This window comes from Diceros bicornis, chromosome 3, assembly GCF_020826845.1.
Source record: "Diceros bicornis minor isolate mBicDic1 chromosome 3, mDicBic1.mat.cur, whole genome shotgun sequence".
Lineage (NCBI taxonomy): Eukaryota > Metazoa > Chordata > Mammalia > Perissodactyla > Rhinocerotidae > Diceros > Diceros bicornis.
Window position 1 is genome coordinate 15,550,001 of NC_080742.1, and position 16,469 is coordinate 15,566,469.

Sequence of the window (16,469 nt, forward strand, 5' to 3'; positions counted from 1 at the left end):
AAGCTCATGTTTTCATTCAAATGAAATTCTGTTGATTCTAGCAAACTTTTTTGTTTTCTTTCTTTGGTGAGGAAGATTGGCCCTTAGCTAACATCTGTTGCCAATCTTACTCTTTTTGCTTGAGGAAGATTGGCCCTGAGCTAACATCTGTGCCAGTTTTCCTCTATTTTGTATGTGGGATGCTGCCATATCATGGCTTGATGAGTGGTGTAGTTCCGTGCCTGGGATCTGAACCCGCGAACCTGGGCCACCCAAGCAGAGCATGGTGAACTTAACCACTACACCACTGGGCCGGCCCCCAGCAAACCATTTAATTTGTGCAATTTTACATGTATTTTCTGTTTAGTTATTAATTATACTTAGGCCCTTTAAACTTTTTTAAGTTCTGTTTTTTAATTTACTACTGTCTTTTTTCCTTGACTCATTTGAATTTTGCTTACATATATAAACTTCTCTTGTCTTTCATTTTGATTAACCCTCTGTTTTAATTTTTTTCATTATTAATTTTGTTCTTAAGATACTAACCTGACTCTGATGTTTTGATAGTTCATACCTAGATAGCAAGTATGAATTTGTTAATATATTTCTTAACTACTTACATGTAGACTACTTATATGTAATTCTCTTCTTAAAGAGAATTAACACTTTGCATTTTATGACTTCACAAACCTGTATAATCAACAGTGTTGACAGGTTTTTATTTTTGCTTTTCATGATGGTACCAATTTAGTCTTCATTGCATAGTTATGAATTTTTAGAAGTCATAGTTTATTATTAACGTTATACTTCCCTTTTTTAGGATTTCTGTTAACTTGAGAGAATTTTTGTGGTCCTTGTTTCCAGAGTTAGGATTTAGTAGTATTCATGTGGTGAAAACTTTGACAGAAAGGAAGAGAAGGGAAAAACCTATAAACCTCTGGTAGTCTGTTGGTGAGAGAAATCTTTTCATTCATAGATTCATTAAATGTTCTTCTGTAGCAATGTACTAGATGTCATTGTATCTCTCATGAGAGATACAATGATTGAGAAACAAAAAGTATCATTTCACATGGATTCATATAAAAGCTATTTGTTTCACTCATATGGTGTCCTGAAGAACAATATGATATACAGGCATCCTATGAGTGGAAAAATAATTTTATATGACTATATCATATATTCGTATGTATATAATATATAATAACTTTATATGAATTTAGAGTGAAGTGAAGTCTCTCCAACTAGAGAGACGAGGGGAAGCAAAATGAAGGAAATGGCGTAAGAGTTGTCTTTAAAGGATGGGTAAGAAAGAGTTCAGTAGTAAGTACTAGGCAAGGCAAGGATATTTTAGGGAGAGGAAATTCCTTTGTCAGTAGTAGAAAAATAAGGTAGGCGGGCCGACCCCGTGGCTTAGTGGTTAAGTGTGCGCGCTCCGCTGCTGGTGGCCCGGGCGCGCACCGACTCTCCGCTTCTCCGGCCATGCTGAGCCGTGTCCCACGTACAGCAACTAGAAGGATGTGCATCTATGACATACAACTATCTACTGGGGCTTTGGGGGAAAAAAATAAAAAAAAAAAAGAAATAAGGTAGGACTAGGTATGTTTTATAAGAAATTATAAAAGTGCAGAGTGACAAGAGCATGAGGTACTTGAGGGCATTGTCTCTGGATTCCAGACTGAGGAGGTTATATTTTATTTGGTAGACATTGAGAATCCTTGAAAGCAGTTGAGTCAAGGGATGAATATGATCCAAAAAATATATAAAACTTTATAGAAAGAGTAATATGGCTCCAGCATTCAGGATGAGAGACAGTCATGAGGCTGTTAGGCCAAAAATTAAGGCAGTAGTATCAAGGAAGTAAAAAGTAACCAGGGATGAGCTGGATAATTCTGTCAAATTTTGGAGACATCAGGAAGAATGATTTGAGAGAGTATCGTTGGATTTGATATTTGAATATTCTGGGAAAATTTGAGTAGACTGGAAGCAGACCCAGAATTTAAGGAAGGGAAGAGAATAGTAAGGTAATAAAAGGAAGGCACTGGGGATAGATGGTTCTTTACAAGAAGTTTCCTAGTCAAAAGAGGAGAGGGAACTGTTAAGCCAGAGTTTTTGGAGTTGGTGGCAGGGACTTATTTTTGGAAAGTAGGCGGGGCGGGACATCTCACTCACTGGGGACAGAAAGGAATAAAAGATATGTGAAGATGGAAAATTTTAGGTAAAGAAGCAGGTTGGGAAGATTTAATTTATGACAGGTTATCTATAAATGTGAAATAACAGGTGGAAACAGTGAATGCCTTCTTTTCTCAACTGTTAGCTTAATGGCTTTTTCATATTATCTTAGGAAGCGTAATATTTTCTTATGAGGATGTTTATTTTTTTCTATTTTTCTTATTGTAGAGAAATAAATATATTGTGATAACATTAAGTGTTTATTTGTATGCTTAGATTCTACAGCTGAATAGCTTCTATGGATTAATCTTTTATTCTTTGGAGTTCTAAATTTCTGAGCTCAGAGTCTACTTGCCTTTGGGTACAGAAGCTCAATATATAAGCTTCTAATGCCCCATGTCTTTTTCTTTTAATTTTATTTGTCTTTTTACCAGTACATGGATATCATTTGTGCTTAGGATGTGAGAAATGATTCTAATTTTGTCATCTCCTTTATGGTACCTTATTGGGTCTTCATTGGAACTTTGTAAACTCTGGTGGACCAAAAATAGCCCATTTCAGATGCAAGAGTAGTTTACTAAGAAGGAGGTACGGTAGAAAGCTAAGGAATTTCTGTATTTGTTGCTGTTATACTATGCAAGTATTTTTCTCCCTTTATGATTTATAAATTTTGACACCTATATGCAATTTTTATGAACTTAAAGTAAAAATGATGATACATATCAGTGGGAAACATCTAGAGTGCATTATTCATATTGACCTTTGTTAAACTTTCTATTTATGGTTTTCTACATTTAAAATTTGAACATTATGCTTTCTCAAACATTCACTCATTTCATTACTTCAGTAAACCCTGAGCATCTGCTACATGTCAGAATGGTACTATGCACTATAGATGTAACTTTGTTAAGCCTTCCTGTGTGTGTGTGTATATGTGTGTGTGCACATGTGGAGAGAGGGATAGAGACTGACTAAATTATGATTCTCAATACTGTGAAACGAGTCTCAAATATAAACCTAATTCTGTGGTTAGGTTTAATAAATATTGCTTATTTATTATAAAACAGTTCCTAAAGCATGATTTTTAAGTAACTAAAATATGGAGTTTCAAAAACAAATTTTTCCCAACAGGTGGGAAGGAGAAACCAAAAACAAATGTTGAAGACTTACAAATTAAAAAGGTAAAGAAGAAAAAGAAAAAGAAACACAAAGAGAATGAAAAACGGAAGCGTCCGAAAATGTATAGCAAATCTATTCAAACCATCTGCTCAGGATTGCTCTCTGATGTTGAAGATCAAGAAGCCAAAGGCATCTTAAGTGATAACGTAAAGGATTACCGTGGAAAGAATTTGGATACCAAGAACTATGATTCCAAAACTCCAGAGAACAGTGAGTTTCCATTTGTCTCATTAAAGGAGCCACGGGTTCAGAATAACCTTAGAAGGTTGGATACTTTGGAGTTCAAACGGCTCATTCATATTGAGCACCAGCCTAATGGAGGTGCATCCGTTATCCACGCCTACAGTAGTGAGCTCTCCCACCTGTCTCCTGTGGAGATGGAGAGGTTCGCAGAAGAATTTGTGGGTCTGGTGTTCAGTGAAAATGAAAACTCTGCGGCTTTCTATGTAATGGGTATTGTTCATGGGGCAGCTACTTACTTACCTGACTTTTTAGACTACTTTTCATTTAATTTTCCCAATTCGCCAGTGAAAATGGAGATATTGGGAAAGAAAGATATAGAGACAACGACTATGTCCAATTTTCATGCTCAGGTAAGAGTTTTTATTTTTTTAAATTTTATTTATTTGTATTAGACAAGTTTCTGTTCTTTTTCATTTTGCTATAGGTTTGAAATAAAAAGGTAAGAATGTAATTAAACCTCTTGAGAATATGAAGAATACATTACTTTCTTGATGTGAACATCAGAGTTTAAATTTCAGTTTCTACTTACCTGTTTTTTCTTAAAGATAATTAATGAAATAATTAAGATTCTGTTGTCCTTTTTTGCAAGACTTTATCTTGGAAATGAAACGAATGAAATGAATTTAACTGTGTATTTTCCAGTCCTTACAATAGTTCTCTCACCTGAAAATCATCTAAAATTGTCTTCTTGCTTTATGTGATAATGTCTTAAAAGTGCTTAGCACTGAATGCATCACATAGGAGGTGCTAAATAAATGTTGGCCAGAAAATATATCGCGGAACAAAGGAATTATCAGTTAATTGTGATTATGTGAGAAAATTAGCGGATCAGTGCATATATTGAGCTGATTTCCATTTCCTACCCTTCTCTATGGTATAGACTATATATTATTTTAGAAAGCAGAGGCAGAATCAAGTTTTCTGGCTCTTGAAGGTGAACATGGGCCCATGTAAAAGGCCAGTGCCGTTGTCACCCACTCTCAGATCAGGGACTACGGAGGCCAGGAGATCAGCCAACTTTCACATTTATTGGTGCTCAAGTTTCCTGTTTTCTGAGTAATAATTGACATCATTCTAGTTTGGAAGGAGGAAAAAAGTAAAGAAAGTCTCAAAAGGATCTTAGTGATCATCTATCCCAACCTTTCTCAACTTACAGATAAGCATATAAACATAGACAGGAGTAACTTACTGTTTTAAGGTTGGCAGCAGTGCCAGGAATAGAACAAAATCTCCTTAATCTTCATCCAGGACTCTTTTACTTATTCTGAGTATATTTTTTTGTTATGTGTTCAATGTGAAATGATAATCTGGATGTCCAATCATCCACACATATCAAACCCCCCCCACACCCCACAGTATGTTTGGTGTATATTCTGTAATATATTGTAGTCTGGAAAATAAGATAATATTTAAAGTTTTAATGTGTGTGGAATTATTCTCTAATGTAACACGTCTGAGAATCAGAATTTATATTTCACACCTGAAAGGGATCTATAGAGCATCTGTTACTAGCCCTGTCATTTTATAGAATTCCAGAATGGTTAGCAACTTGTCTGAGATTACAGGAGTTTAGTGGTAGAGCCAAACTGGCATCTAGTAATAGTGTCTGCTATTTGTTGAGTACTGACTGTGCCAAGAGCTGCTCTAAGCTCTTTATATGTAATAACTCATTTAATCCTCATTACAGTGTAGTTTTAGCAGTGTGGAAACAGATACAGTGAGAGAAGAAATAACTTGCCTAAAGACCTTCAGTGCTAGATCATTCGTTTGTCATTTATTATATATCTGCTAAATGCCAGGTTTTATGCTAGGCCTCTTGACTTCCAATGCCTTTTATTTCTATTATATCACAAACTTTCTTGCTGCCATACTATGCAAATTTATTTCAGTAATCTTTTAAATGTCATAATGCTTAACACTTGCTTTTCAAATAGCTTTTAAGGTTAGGAATTATTAATATTTTATTAAATGGTAAGAATTTTCATAACTATATACTAAGTACAACATGAAAACTGTGCTTTTGTTATTAAATAAAACGAGATGCTGGGACTCATTAATTATGTCAGCAAGTGACTAGGTTGTGGGTCTCAAGTCCTTACTTACCCTAGTGCCACCACCTATTCAGAGTTCTTGGGTAATTCATATGGCACAGAGGAAACTGTAGGCAGATGTGTCTTCTTTGTTACCAGCTATGGTTTTGGCCCCATATCTGTGTGATCTGTCAGGTGCAAGGACTGCTTTTACCTCTTTAGCTTTAGACTTAATAGCAGGAAGATACCCATGCAAGGTCCATGTTCCTTTAACCTAAGATCCTCCAGATCCAGTCATTTCTATAGTGTGGGGAAGAATATCTAGTGAAAAGCTGCCCTGACTGCTTATTTGATATTTCCTCCACACTGGATTCTTACTTTGTTTGTATTTTTTTTTTATTGATGGCATAATGGTTTATAAATTGTAAAATTATTATTTTATACATTATTATTAGTCCCTCACCATATATATATATGTGCCCCTTTCCCCCTTATGACCCCTCTGCCCCAACCCCCCCCCCCAACTCCCTTCCCCTTTGGTAACCACTAACCTGTTCTCTTTGTCCATGTGTTATTTGATCTTCCATATATGAGTGAAGTCATACGGTGTTTGTATTTCTCTGTCTGGCTTATTTCACTTAACATAATCCCTCAAGGTCCATCCATGTTGTTGCAAATGGGATGATTTTGTCATTTTTATGGCTGAGTAGTATTCCCTTGTAAATATATACCACATCTTCTTTATCCATTCATCAGTCGATGGGCACTTGGGTTGCTTCCATGTCTTGGCTATTGTGAATAATGTTGCAGTGAACATAGGGGTGCGTAAGTCTCTTTGAATTGTTGATTTCAAGTTCTTTGGATAAATACCTAGTGGGATAGCTGGGTTGCATGGTATTTCTATTTTTAATTTTTTGAGAAATCTCCATACTGTTTTCCGTAGTGGCTGCATGAGTTTGCATTCCCACCAGCAGTGTATGAGGGTTCCCTTTTCTCCACATTCTCTCCAACGTTTGTTATTTTCTGTCTTGGTGATTATAGCCATTCTAATGGGTGTAAGATGTTATCTTAGTGTGGTTTTGATTTGTATTTCCCTGATGATTAGTGATGTTGAACATCTTTTCATGTGCCTGTTGGCCACCTGTATATCTTCTTTGGAAAAATGTCTGTTCGTATCCTCTGCCCATTCTTTGATTGGGTTGTTTGCTTTTGTTGTTCAGTTGTGCGAGTTCTTTATATATTTTGGAGATTAACCCCTTGTCAGAGATATGATTTGCAAATATTTTCTCCCAGTTGGTGAGTTGTCTTTTCGTTTGTTCCTTGTTTCCGTTGGCTTACAGAAGCTCTTTAGTCTGATGAAGTCCCATTTGTTTATTTTTTCTTTTGTTTCCCTTGCCTGAGTAGACATGGTATTCGAAAAGATCCTTCTAAAGCTGATGTCAGAGTGTACTGCCTATATTTTCTTCTAGGAGTTTTATGGTTTCACATCTTACCTTCAAGTCTTTAATCCATTTTGAGTTAATTTTTGTGTATGGCAAAAGATAATGATCTCCTTTCATTCTTTTGCATGTGGCTGTCCAGTTTTCCCAACACCGTTTATTGAAGAGACTTTCCTTTCTCTGTTGTATGTTCTTAGCTCCTTTGTCAAAGATTAGCTGTGTGTAGATGTGTGGTTTTATTTCTGGGCTTTCAATTCTGTTCCATTGATTTGTGTGTCTGTTTTTGTGCCATTACCATGCTGTTTTGATTACTATAGCTTTGTAGTATATTTTGAAGTCAGGGATTGTGATGTCTCCAGCTTTGTTCTTTTTTCTCAGGATTGCTTTAGCTATTCGGGGTCTTTTGTTGCCTCATATGAATTTTAGGATTCTTTGTTCTATTTCCATGAACAATGTCATTGGGATTCTGATTGGGATTGCATTGAATGTGTAGATTGCTTTAGGTAGTATGGACATTTTACCTATGTTTATTCTGCAAATCCAAGTGCATGGAATATCTTTCCCTTTCTTTATGTCATCATCAGTTTCTTTCAATAATGTCTTATAGTTTTCATTGTATAGGTCTTTCACCTCCTTGGTTAAATTTATTCCTAGATATTTTATTCTTTTTGTTGCAATTGTAAATGGAATTGTATTCTTGAGTTGTCTTTCTGTTAGTTTGTTATTAGAGTATAGAAATGCAACTGATTTTGTACTCTGCAACTTTGCTGTAGATGTTCATTATTTCTAATAGTTTTCCGATGGATTCTGTAGGGTTTTCTATATATAAAATCATGTCATCTGTAAACAGTTAGAGTTTCACTTCTTCCTTGCCAATTAGGATACCTTTATGTCTTTTTCTTGCCTAATTGCTCTGGCCAAAACCTCCAGTACTGTGTTGAATAAGAGTGGCAAGACTGGGCACCCTTGTCTTATTCCTGTTCTCAGAGGGATGGCTTTCAGTTTTTCCCTGTTGAGTATGATGTTGGCTGTGGGTTTGTCATATATGGCCTTATGTTGAGGCACTTTCCTTCTGTACCCATTTTATTGAAAGTTTTTATCATAAATGGATGTTGGATCTTGTCAAATGCTTTCTCTGTGTCTATTGAGATGATCATGTGATTTTTATTCCTCATTTTGTTAATGTGGCATTTCTCATTGATTGATTTGCAGATGTTGAACCATCCCTGTGTTCCTGGTATAAATCCTTCTTGATCATGGTGTATGATACTTTTTTTTTTCGGTGAGGATGATTAGCCCTGAGCTAACATCTTTGCTAATTCTTCCCTGTTTTGCTGAGGAATATTGGCCCTGGGCTAACATCCGTGCGCATCTTCCTCTACTTTATACGTGGAATGCCTGCCACAGCATGGCTTGATAAGCGGTGCATAGGTCGCACCCAGGATCCAAACCTGCGAACCCCAGGCCGCCAAAGCCGAGTGCATGAACCCAACCACTACACCACTAAGCCGGCCCGTGGTGTATGATACTTTAAGTGTATTGCTGTATTCAGTTTGCCAATATTTTGTTGAGGATTTTTGCATCTATGTTCATCAGTGATATGGGCCTGTAATTTTCCTTCTTTGTGTTGTCCTTGTCTGGCTTTGGGACAGGGTGATGTTAGCTCTGTAGAATGTGTTAGGAAGTGTTCCATCTTCTTCAGTTTTTTGGAATAGCTAGAGAAGGATGGGTATTAAATCTTCTTGGAATGTTTGGCAGAATTCTGCAGAGAAGCCATCTGGTCCTGGACTTTTATTTTGGGGGAGGTTTTTGATTACTCTTTCTATCTCTTTACTTGTGATTGGTCTATTCAGATTCTCTGTTTCTTCTTGGTTCAGTTTTGGGAGGTTGTATGAGTCTAAGAATTTATCCATTTCTTCCAGGTTGTCCAATTTGTTGGCATATAGTTTTTTCATAGTATTCTCTTATTATCCTTCATATATCTGTGGTATCTGTTGTAATTTTTCCTCTTTTGTTTCTTATTTTAGTTATTTGAGCCTTCTTTCTTTTTTTCTTAGTCTGGTTAAGGGCTTGTTTATCTTCTCAAAGAACCAGCTCTTAGTTTCATTGATCCTTTCTACTGGTTTTTTTTTTGTTTCAATTTCATTTATTTCTGCTCTAATTTTTATTATTTCCCTCCTGGTAACTTTTGGGCTTTGTTTGTTCTTCTTTTTCTAGTTTTGTTAGGTGTAGTTTAAGATTGCTTATTTGAGATTTTTCTTGGTTATTAATGTGGGCCTGTATTGCTGTGAATTTCCCTCTTAGGACTGCTTTTGCTGCATCCCATATGAGTTGGTATGGTGTATTTTCATTTTCATTTGTCTCCAGACATGTTTTGATTTCTCCTTTAATTTCTTCAATGATCCATTTGTTGTTCAGTAGCATGTTGTTTAGTCTGCACATATTTGTCACTTTTCCAGCTTTTTTCTTACGGTTGATTTCTAGTTTCATAGCATTATGGTTGGAAAAGATGCTTGATATGATTTCAGTTTTCTTAAATTTATTGAGGTTTGCCTTGTTTCCCAACATATGGTCTGTCTTTGAGAATGTTGCATGTGCACTTGAGAAGAATGGGTATTCTGCTGTTTTTGGATGGAGTGTTCTATATATATCTATTAAGTCCATCTGGTCTAGTTTTTTGTTTAATTCCACTATTTCCTTGTTGACTTTCTGTCTGGATGATCTATCCATTGATGTGATTGGGGTGTTAAGGTCCCCTACTATTATTGTGTTGCTATTAATATCTCCTTGTAGGTCTGTTAATAGTTGCTTTATGTACTTTAGTGCTCCTGTGTTAGGTGCATATATATTTATAAGTGTTATGTTCTCTTGGTAGAGTGTCCTTTTTATCATTATATACTGCCCCTCTTTGTCTCTCATTGCCTTTTTTATCTTGAAGTCTACTTTGTCTGATATAAGTATGGCAACACCTGCTTTCTTTTGTTTGCCATTAGCTTGGACTATTGTCTTCCATCCCTTCACTCTGAGCCTTTGCTTGTCTTTAGAGCTGAGATGTGTTTTCTGGAGGCTGCATATTGTTGGGTCTTGTTTTTTAATCTGTGCAGCACTCTGTGTCTTTTGATTGGAGAATTCAATACATTTACATTTAGAGTGTTTATTGATATATGAGGGTTTAATGCTGCCATTTTATCACTTGTTTTCTGGTTGTGCTGTATTTCCCTTGTTTTTTGTCCCATGTATTTTGGACTGCCAGTTCAGTTTGGTGGTTCTCTATGGTGGTTTTCTCAGTTTTCTCTTTATTTATCATTTGTGTCTCTGTTCTGATTTTTTGTTTAGTGGTTAACATGAGGTTTGTATAAAAGATCTTGTAGATGAGATAGTCCATTTTCTGATAGCCTCTTATTTCCTTAGTCTAAGAAGGTTCTATCCATTTCCTCTTCCCCGTCTAAGTTATTGTCACAACTTATTCTGTTTTGTTTTGTGAGTTTGTGATTAAAATGCAGTGATTATATTTATTTTTTATGTTTTCCTTCAATTTATCTTCAATGATATAATTGTTTGCTAACCTGTTGTGAGAGAGCTGCAATTTTCTGATTTTGTCTGCCTATTTATGTCCTTGCTCAAGGCTCTGTAAACCCTTTCTTTTTTTTTTTTTTCAGGTATGAGTGCCTTCTTGATCATTTCTTGTAGGAGGGGGTCTTGTGGTGATGGACTCCCTCAGCTTTTGTTTATCTTGGAAAGTTTTTATTTCTCCAGAAATAAAATTATGTCTGAAGGATATTTTGGCTGGATAGAGTATTCTTGGCTAAAAGTTTTTGTCTTTCAGAATTTTGAATATATCTTTCCACTCTCTCCTAGCCTGTAAGGTTTCTGCTGAGAGATATGCTGAAAGCCTGATAGGGGTTCCTTTGTAGGTTATTTTCTTCTGCCTTGCTGCCCTTAATATTTTTTGTCATTGACTTTTGCCAGATTTACTAATATATGCCTTGGAGAAGGTCTTTTTTACTTTGATGTACTTAGGAGTTCTGTTAGCTTCTTTTACTTGTAATTCTAGCTCCTTCCCCAGGTTGGGGAAATTCTCAGCTATTATTTCTTTGAACAAGCTCTGTGCTCCTTTCTCCCTCTCTTCTCCGTCTGGAATACCTATAATCCTTATATTACATTTCCTAATTGTTGGATATTTCTCGGAGAATTCCTTCATTTCTTTTTAGTCTGAGTTCTCTCTCTGCCTCCATCTGAAGCAATTCTGTATTTCTGTCCTCTAAATTGCTAATTCTGTCCTCCATAATATCAGCTCTGTTATTCAAGGATTGCATGTTTTTCCTTATCTCATTCATTGTGTTTTTCATCTCCAACGTTTCTGATGGGTTTTTCTTCATAGTTTCAATCTCTTCTGTGAAGAATTCCCTCTGTTCATTAATTTTATTCTTGATTTCATTGAACTGTCTTTCTGAGTTTTCATGTAACTCGTTGAGCTTTTTTGATAGCTATTTTGAATTCTCTGTCATTTAGATTGTAAATTTCTGTGCCTTCAGGATTGATTTTGGAGTGCTTGTCATTTTCCTTCTGGTCTGGCGTATTAATATACCTCTTCATACTATTTGATGGGGTGGATTTGTGCCTTCGCATAGTGGAAGTGTCTGGTCGCAGGTTCCACCCACTGCCACTGGGTGGTGGGCAGGAGCTGTGTATTCTGAGCCTGCTGCAATCCCTGGCAGCTGCCCCTGACCTTTGGAAGCTATGCTGACAGAGCCCATCTGCGTTTGCCTGCTGGCCGTCGCTGCTTTACACACTGTATGTGCTGGTGCTCTGGCGAGGGTCCCGTGCTCTGGCCAACTGGTGGAGCTGGTGCACCAGGCAGGAGGAGGGGCGCTTTCTTTCGCATGTGATCCCAGGGGCGCTCCCGCTTTGCTGTCACTATCTGCCCTCCTGGGCTGCTCGGCTTCTTGAATACGCCCCTGCAATTGCTTAGCCTCCTCCGTGTGGAGCTTCCCACAGGCTGGGAGGCAACTCAGAGAGCAAAGCTTTTCCCGTGGAGGACTGCTTCCTCCGTGCCTCCTCTCAGAGCCGTGTGGTCCCACGCTTTAGGTCGCTGCAGTTGGAGGAGGGAGAGGATCTCCCCCTACCTCTTTCCGCTGCCTCCCGGAGGGTTCAGCACCTCCACCTTCAGATGTATGGCTCTGTGGGTCTCGCAGACATTTATTGTTGTGTGGATGTCCTCTGTTGGTTTATGAATGTCTTTTTTGTTGTATCTTAGAGGGGAGAGTCTAAAGGAAGAGCTCACTCCACCACGATGCTGATGTCATTCCTCTGCTTGTTTTTTTAAATGCCTAGGACACTGAGAAGTTGTTTTCTGCAGACTGAAAGGTAGCCTTGGGTTCATCCTTATGCGCTGGCTTTAATGAAAGTGCATGGGATTCCAAAGAGAGTAGTAGAAGAAAAATGAGCATACATATTTTTTATTTTTATTTTTATTGTTTTGTGAGGAGGCTCAGCCCTGAGCTAACATCCGATGCCAATCCTCCTCTTTTTTGCTGAGGAAGACTGGCCCTGGGCTAAAATCCATGCCCATCTTCCTCTACTTTATATGGGACGCTGCCACAGCATGGCTTGACAAGCAGTGCTCGGTGCGCGCCCAGGATCCACACCGGCAAACCCTGGGCCGCCAAAGCAGGGTGAGGCACTTAACTGCTTGCGCCACTGGGCCAGCCCCTGAGCATACTTATTGTAGCTTAATTTTGTTTCTAGTTTCTTGACTTCCCAGTAAAATTTCTATCTCTGAACCTAGTTTGTGGTGTCCTTTCAGGAAGTGATTTTTTTAAACCATTTATATAATTTTTTATTTGGGAAAATGCTTTATGAATTACAAGGAGTGACTTACAAACATATATTTAGAGCTAAACCAGTTGAACCTTGAGGCTTTTGTTGTTCTGAATGTGAGAACCTTTCTCCCAAATGTAATTTTTCGAAATATTTTATAGTCAATGTAGTGAGCTGTGACTGGGTTAGTGAGGGTAGCTGGATGAACTCTGATATGGGGTGAATGGAAAGGGAAGGAGTCTAGTCCTAGTTCTGCCGTTTACCAGCTGTGACACTAGACAGCTACTTAAGCTCTTTACGTCTCAGTTTCCTTACCTATGAAATAAAGATAATGATAATAGTACTCAGTTCACAGCGTTGTTGTTAGAAATGCTTTGTAGAATGTAACAGGTTATACAAAGAGAGTTGTTATACTGACTTAGTGCAACATCACAACAGCTTTCCATTTTGTTCACTAGGCAATGACTGACTTCTGAATGAGGACTCTTAAGAGTATGTTAATTGATGATAGGGAGTACAGCAAGTACGGAAGATCAAAAATTACCACCAATACTTTACATATGGATAAGGAGTTGACTAAATTGTGGTATATACACACAATGGAATATTATTCACCTATAAGAAGCAATGAAATACTGATATATGCTACAGTGTGGATGAACCTTGAAAACATTATGCTAAGTGAAAGCAGCCAGTCATAAAAGATCACATATTGTATGATTCCATATATATTAAATATCCAGAATAGGTAAATCCATAGAAACAGAAAGCAGATTGGTGGTTGCCAGGGGCTGGAGGAAAAGGGAAATGGAAAGTAACTGCTTAATGGTTATGAGATTTTCTTTCTTTCTTTCTTTTTTTTGTGAGGAAGATCAGCCCTGAGCTAACATCGACGCCAATCCTCCTCTTTTTCTGCTGAGGAAGACTGGTCCTGGGCTAACATCTGTGCCCATCTTCCTCCACTTTATATGGGACTCCGCCACAGCATGGCCTGACAAGCGGTGCATCAGTGCATGCCTGGGATCCGAACCCAGGCTGCCAGCATCGGAGCGCGCGCACTTAACTGCTACACCACGGGGCAAGCCCACCCCTTTCTTTTTTTTTCAATTGAGGTTTTTTTTTGTTGAGATAATTGACATATAACATTGTATTAGTTTTAGATGTACACATAATGCTTTGTTATATTTATCTATTGTGAAATGATTACCACAATAAGTTTAGTTAACATCCATCACGACACAGAGTGCAGTTTTTTTTCCTTGTGATGAGAACTTCTGAGCTCTACTCTCTTAGAAACTTTCAAATATACAGATACAGAATTAACTATAGTCACTATGCTGAACATTACATCCCCATGACTTATTTATCCTGTAACTGGAAGTTTGTACCTTTTGACCACCTTCACCCATATCTCCCTCTGCATTCACCAGCCTCCAACCATCAATCTGTTCTTTGTATCTGTCAATTCAGGTTTGTTTGTTTGTTTAAGATTCCACATATAAATGAGATCATATAGTACTTGTCTTTCTCTGAGTATTTCACTTGGTATAATGCCCTCAGGGTCCATCCATGTTGTCTCAAATGACAGGATTTCCTTCTTTTTTCATGGCTGACTAGTATTGCAGTGGTTGTGTATGTGTATACATAGACATACCACAGTTCCTTTATCCATTATTCCATCAAGGGGCACTTAGGTTGTTTCTCTTTCTATGTCTTGGCTATTGTAAATAGTGCTGCAGTGAACATGGGGTGCAGATATCTTTTTGAGATAGTGATTTCATTTCCTTTGGATAGATACCCAGAAGTGGAAATGCTGGATTATATGGTAGTTGTATTTTAATTTTTAAATTTTTTAAAAAACTTTTCAAAGCTTTTCAAAAACTGATTTATTTAAATAAGCTTTTTATTAAAGTATAACATGTACACAGAATGCACATATTATAAATATGTAGCTTGATGAATCTTTGCAAAGTAAACAAACCATGATTTAAAAAAATAATATTACTAGTAGCCAGAGCCCTTCCCAGGCCTCTCTTTATCACTACACTGCCCCCTCATACATACACAGACACCCAGGTAACTCCTCTTCTGACTTTGAACACCACAGATAAATTTTACCTGTTTTTGAACTTTTATATATAGAATGAAATAGTATGCACATTGTTATGTGTGGCTTCTTTCCTTCAGCATTATGTTTCTAAAATTCATCCATCTTGTGTGTAGTAACAGTTTATTTTCTCATTGCTATATGGTATTCCATTGTATGACTATACCACAATTTATTTATTCTGTTTACTGTGGATGGATATTTGAATTGTTTCCAGTTTGGGGCTATTGCGGCAGAGATGCTATTTTTGTATATGTGTTTTGGTGAGCATATGTATTTGTTTCTGTTGGGTATATACTATATGTAAGATTGGAATTTCAGGGTCAAGAGGTATGCAAATGTTAAGCTTTACTAGGTACTGCAGGTTTTCCAAAGTTATTCTACCAATTTACATTCCCACCAGCAGTGTTCCACATCCTGGCCACACTTAACAGTGTCTATCTTTTTCATTTTAGCCATTCTATTGGCTGTATAATAGTAGTATCTCATTATGGTTTTAAATTGCATTTCTCTGATGACTAAGGAGGTCAAGCACCTTTTTATATAATTATTGTCCAGTTGGATATCCTCTTTTGTAAAAGTACCTGGTCTACTCTTCTGCCCATTTTCCTATTGGGCTTTTTTTCTAATTTGTTGGAGTTCTTTATGTATTGTGGATAAGAATCTTGTCAGCTATATGTATTGCAAATACTTGCTCTCACTCAGTGGCTTGCCTTTTCACTCTTGAGTGTCTTTGATGACTAGAAGTTCTTAAGTTTAACCTAATATAAGGTTTTTTTCCCCCACTTATGATTAGTGCTTTATGTGTCCTAAGAAATCTTCATCTACCTCAAGGTCATTAATACATTCTCTGAAGTTTTCTTCAGGAAACTTTTATTGTTTTATCTTTTACATTTAAATCTATAGTTCTTCTGGAATTGATTTTTATATATGGTGTGAGATAAAGATCAAGGTTCTCATTTTTCCCATGGTATTCATTGGACATAGTCATTTATAGAAAAGATACCCATTCCCTATTACATTGCCGTATCACCTTAGTCATAAATCAGTTGATCATATATGTGGGTTTCTGGGCTCCCTCTAATTCCATTATTCTATTTGTCTTAATTGCTATAGCTTTCTAGTAAATCTTGATATCTAGCAAAATAAGTTTATCAATTTTATGTTCTTCAAGATTTCCATGGCTCTTTTATTTCCATGTAAACTTGACAGTTAGCTTGTCAGATTCCACAGAAAAATCTGCTGGGATATTGATTGGCGTTATATTGAATCTGAAGATAAGTTTGGGTAGAATTGATGTCTTTACATACAATATTGAATCTTCCAGTCTATGATCATGGTATTTCCCTTCATTTGTCTTTTTATGTTCTCCCAATAATATTTCTTTGGTTTTTAACCTACAGATCTTACACATTTTTTGTTAGATTTATTCCTAGGTATTTGAGGACTTGATTTTGTTAATCACTCTTTTTGAGAACGTGGAAGCTCTGAGCACCTCTCAGA

The 16,469-nt window shown here is 36.9% G+C and overlaps 1 protein-coding gene across 1 annotated transcript in view; it reads left to right on the forward strand.

The window, feature by feature from the left end:
- RSBN1L (round spermatid basic protein 1 like) overlaps positions 1-16,469 on the forward strand; it is an 85,308-nt gene that overhangs the window by 40,340 nt on the left and 28,499 nt on the right. The window contains exon 3 of the mRNA XM_058524101.1: positions 3,280-3,920. Coding sequence (XP_058380084.1) covers positions 3,280-3,920 — 641 coding nt within the window. The remainder of the gene's footprint in view (positions 1-3,279; positions 3,921-16,469) is intronic.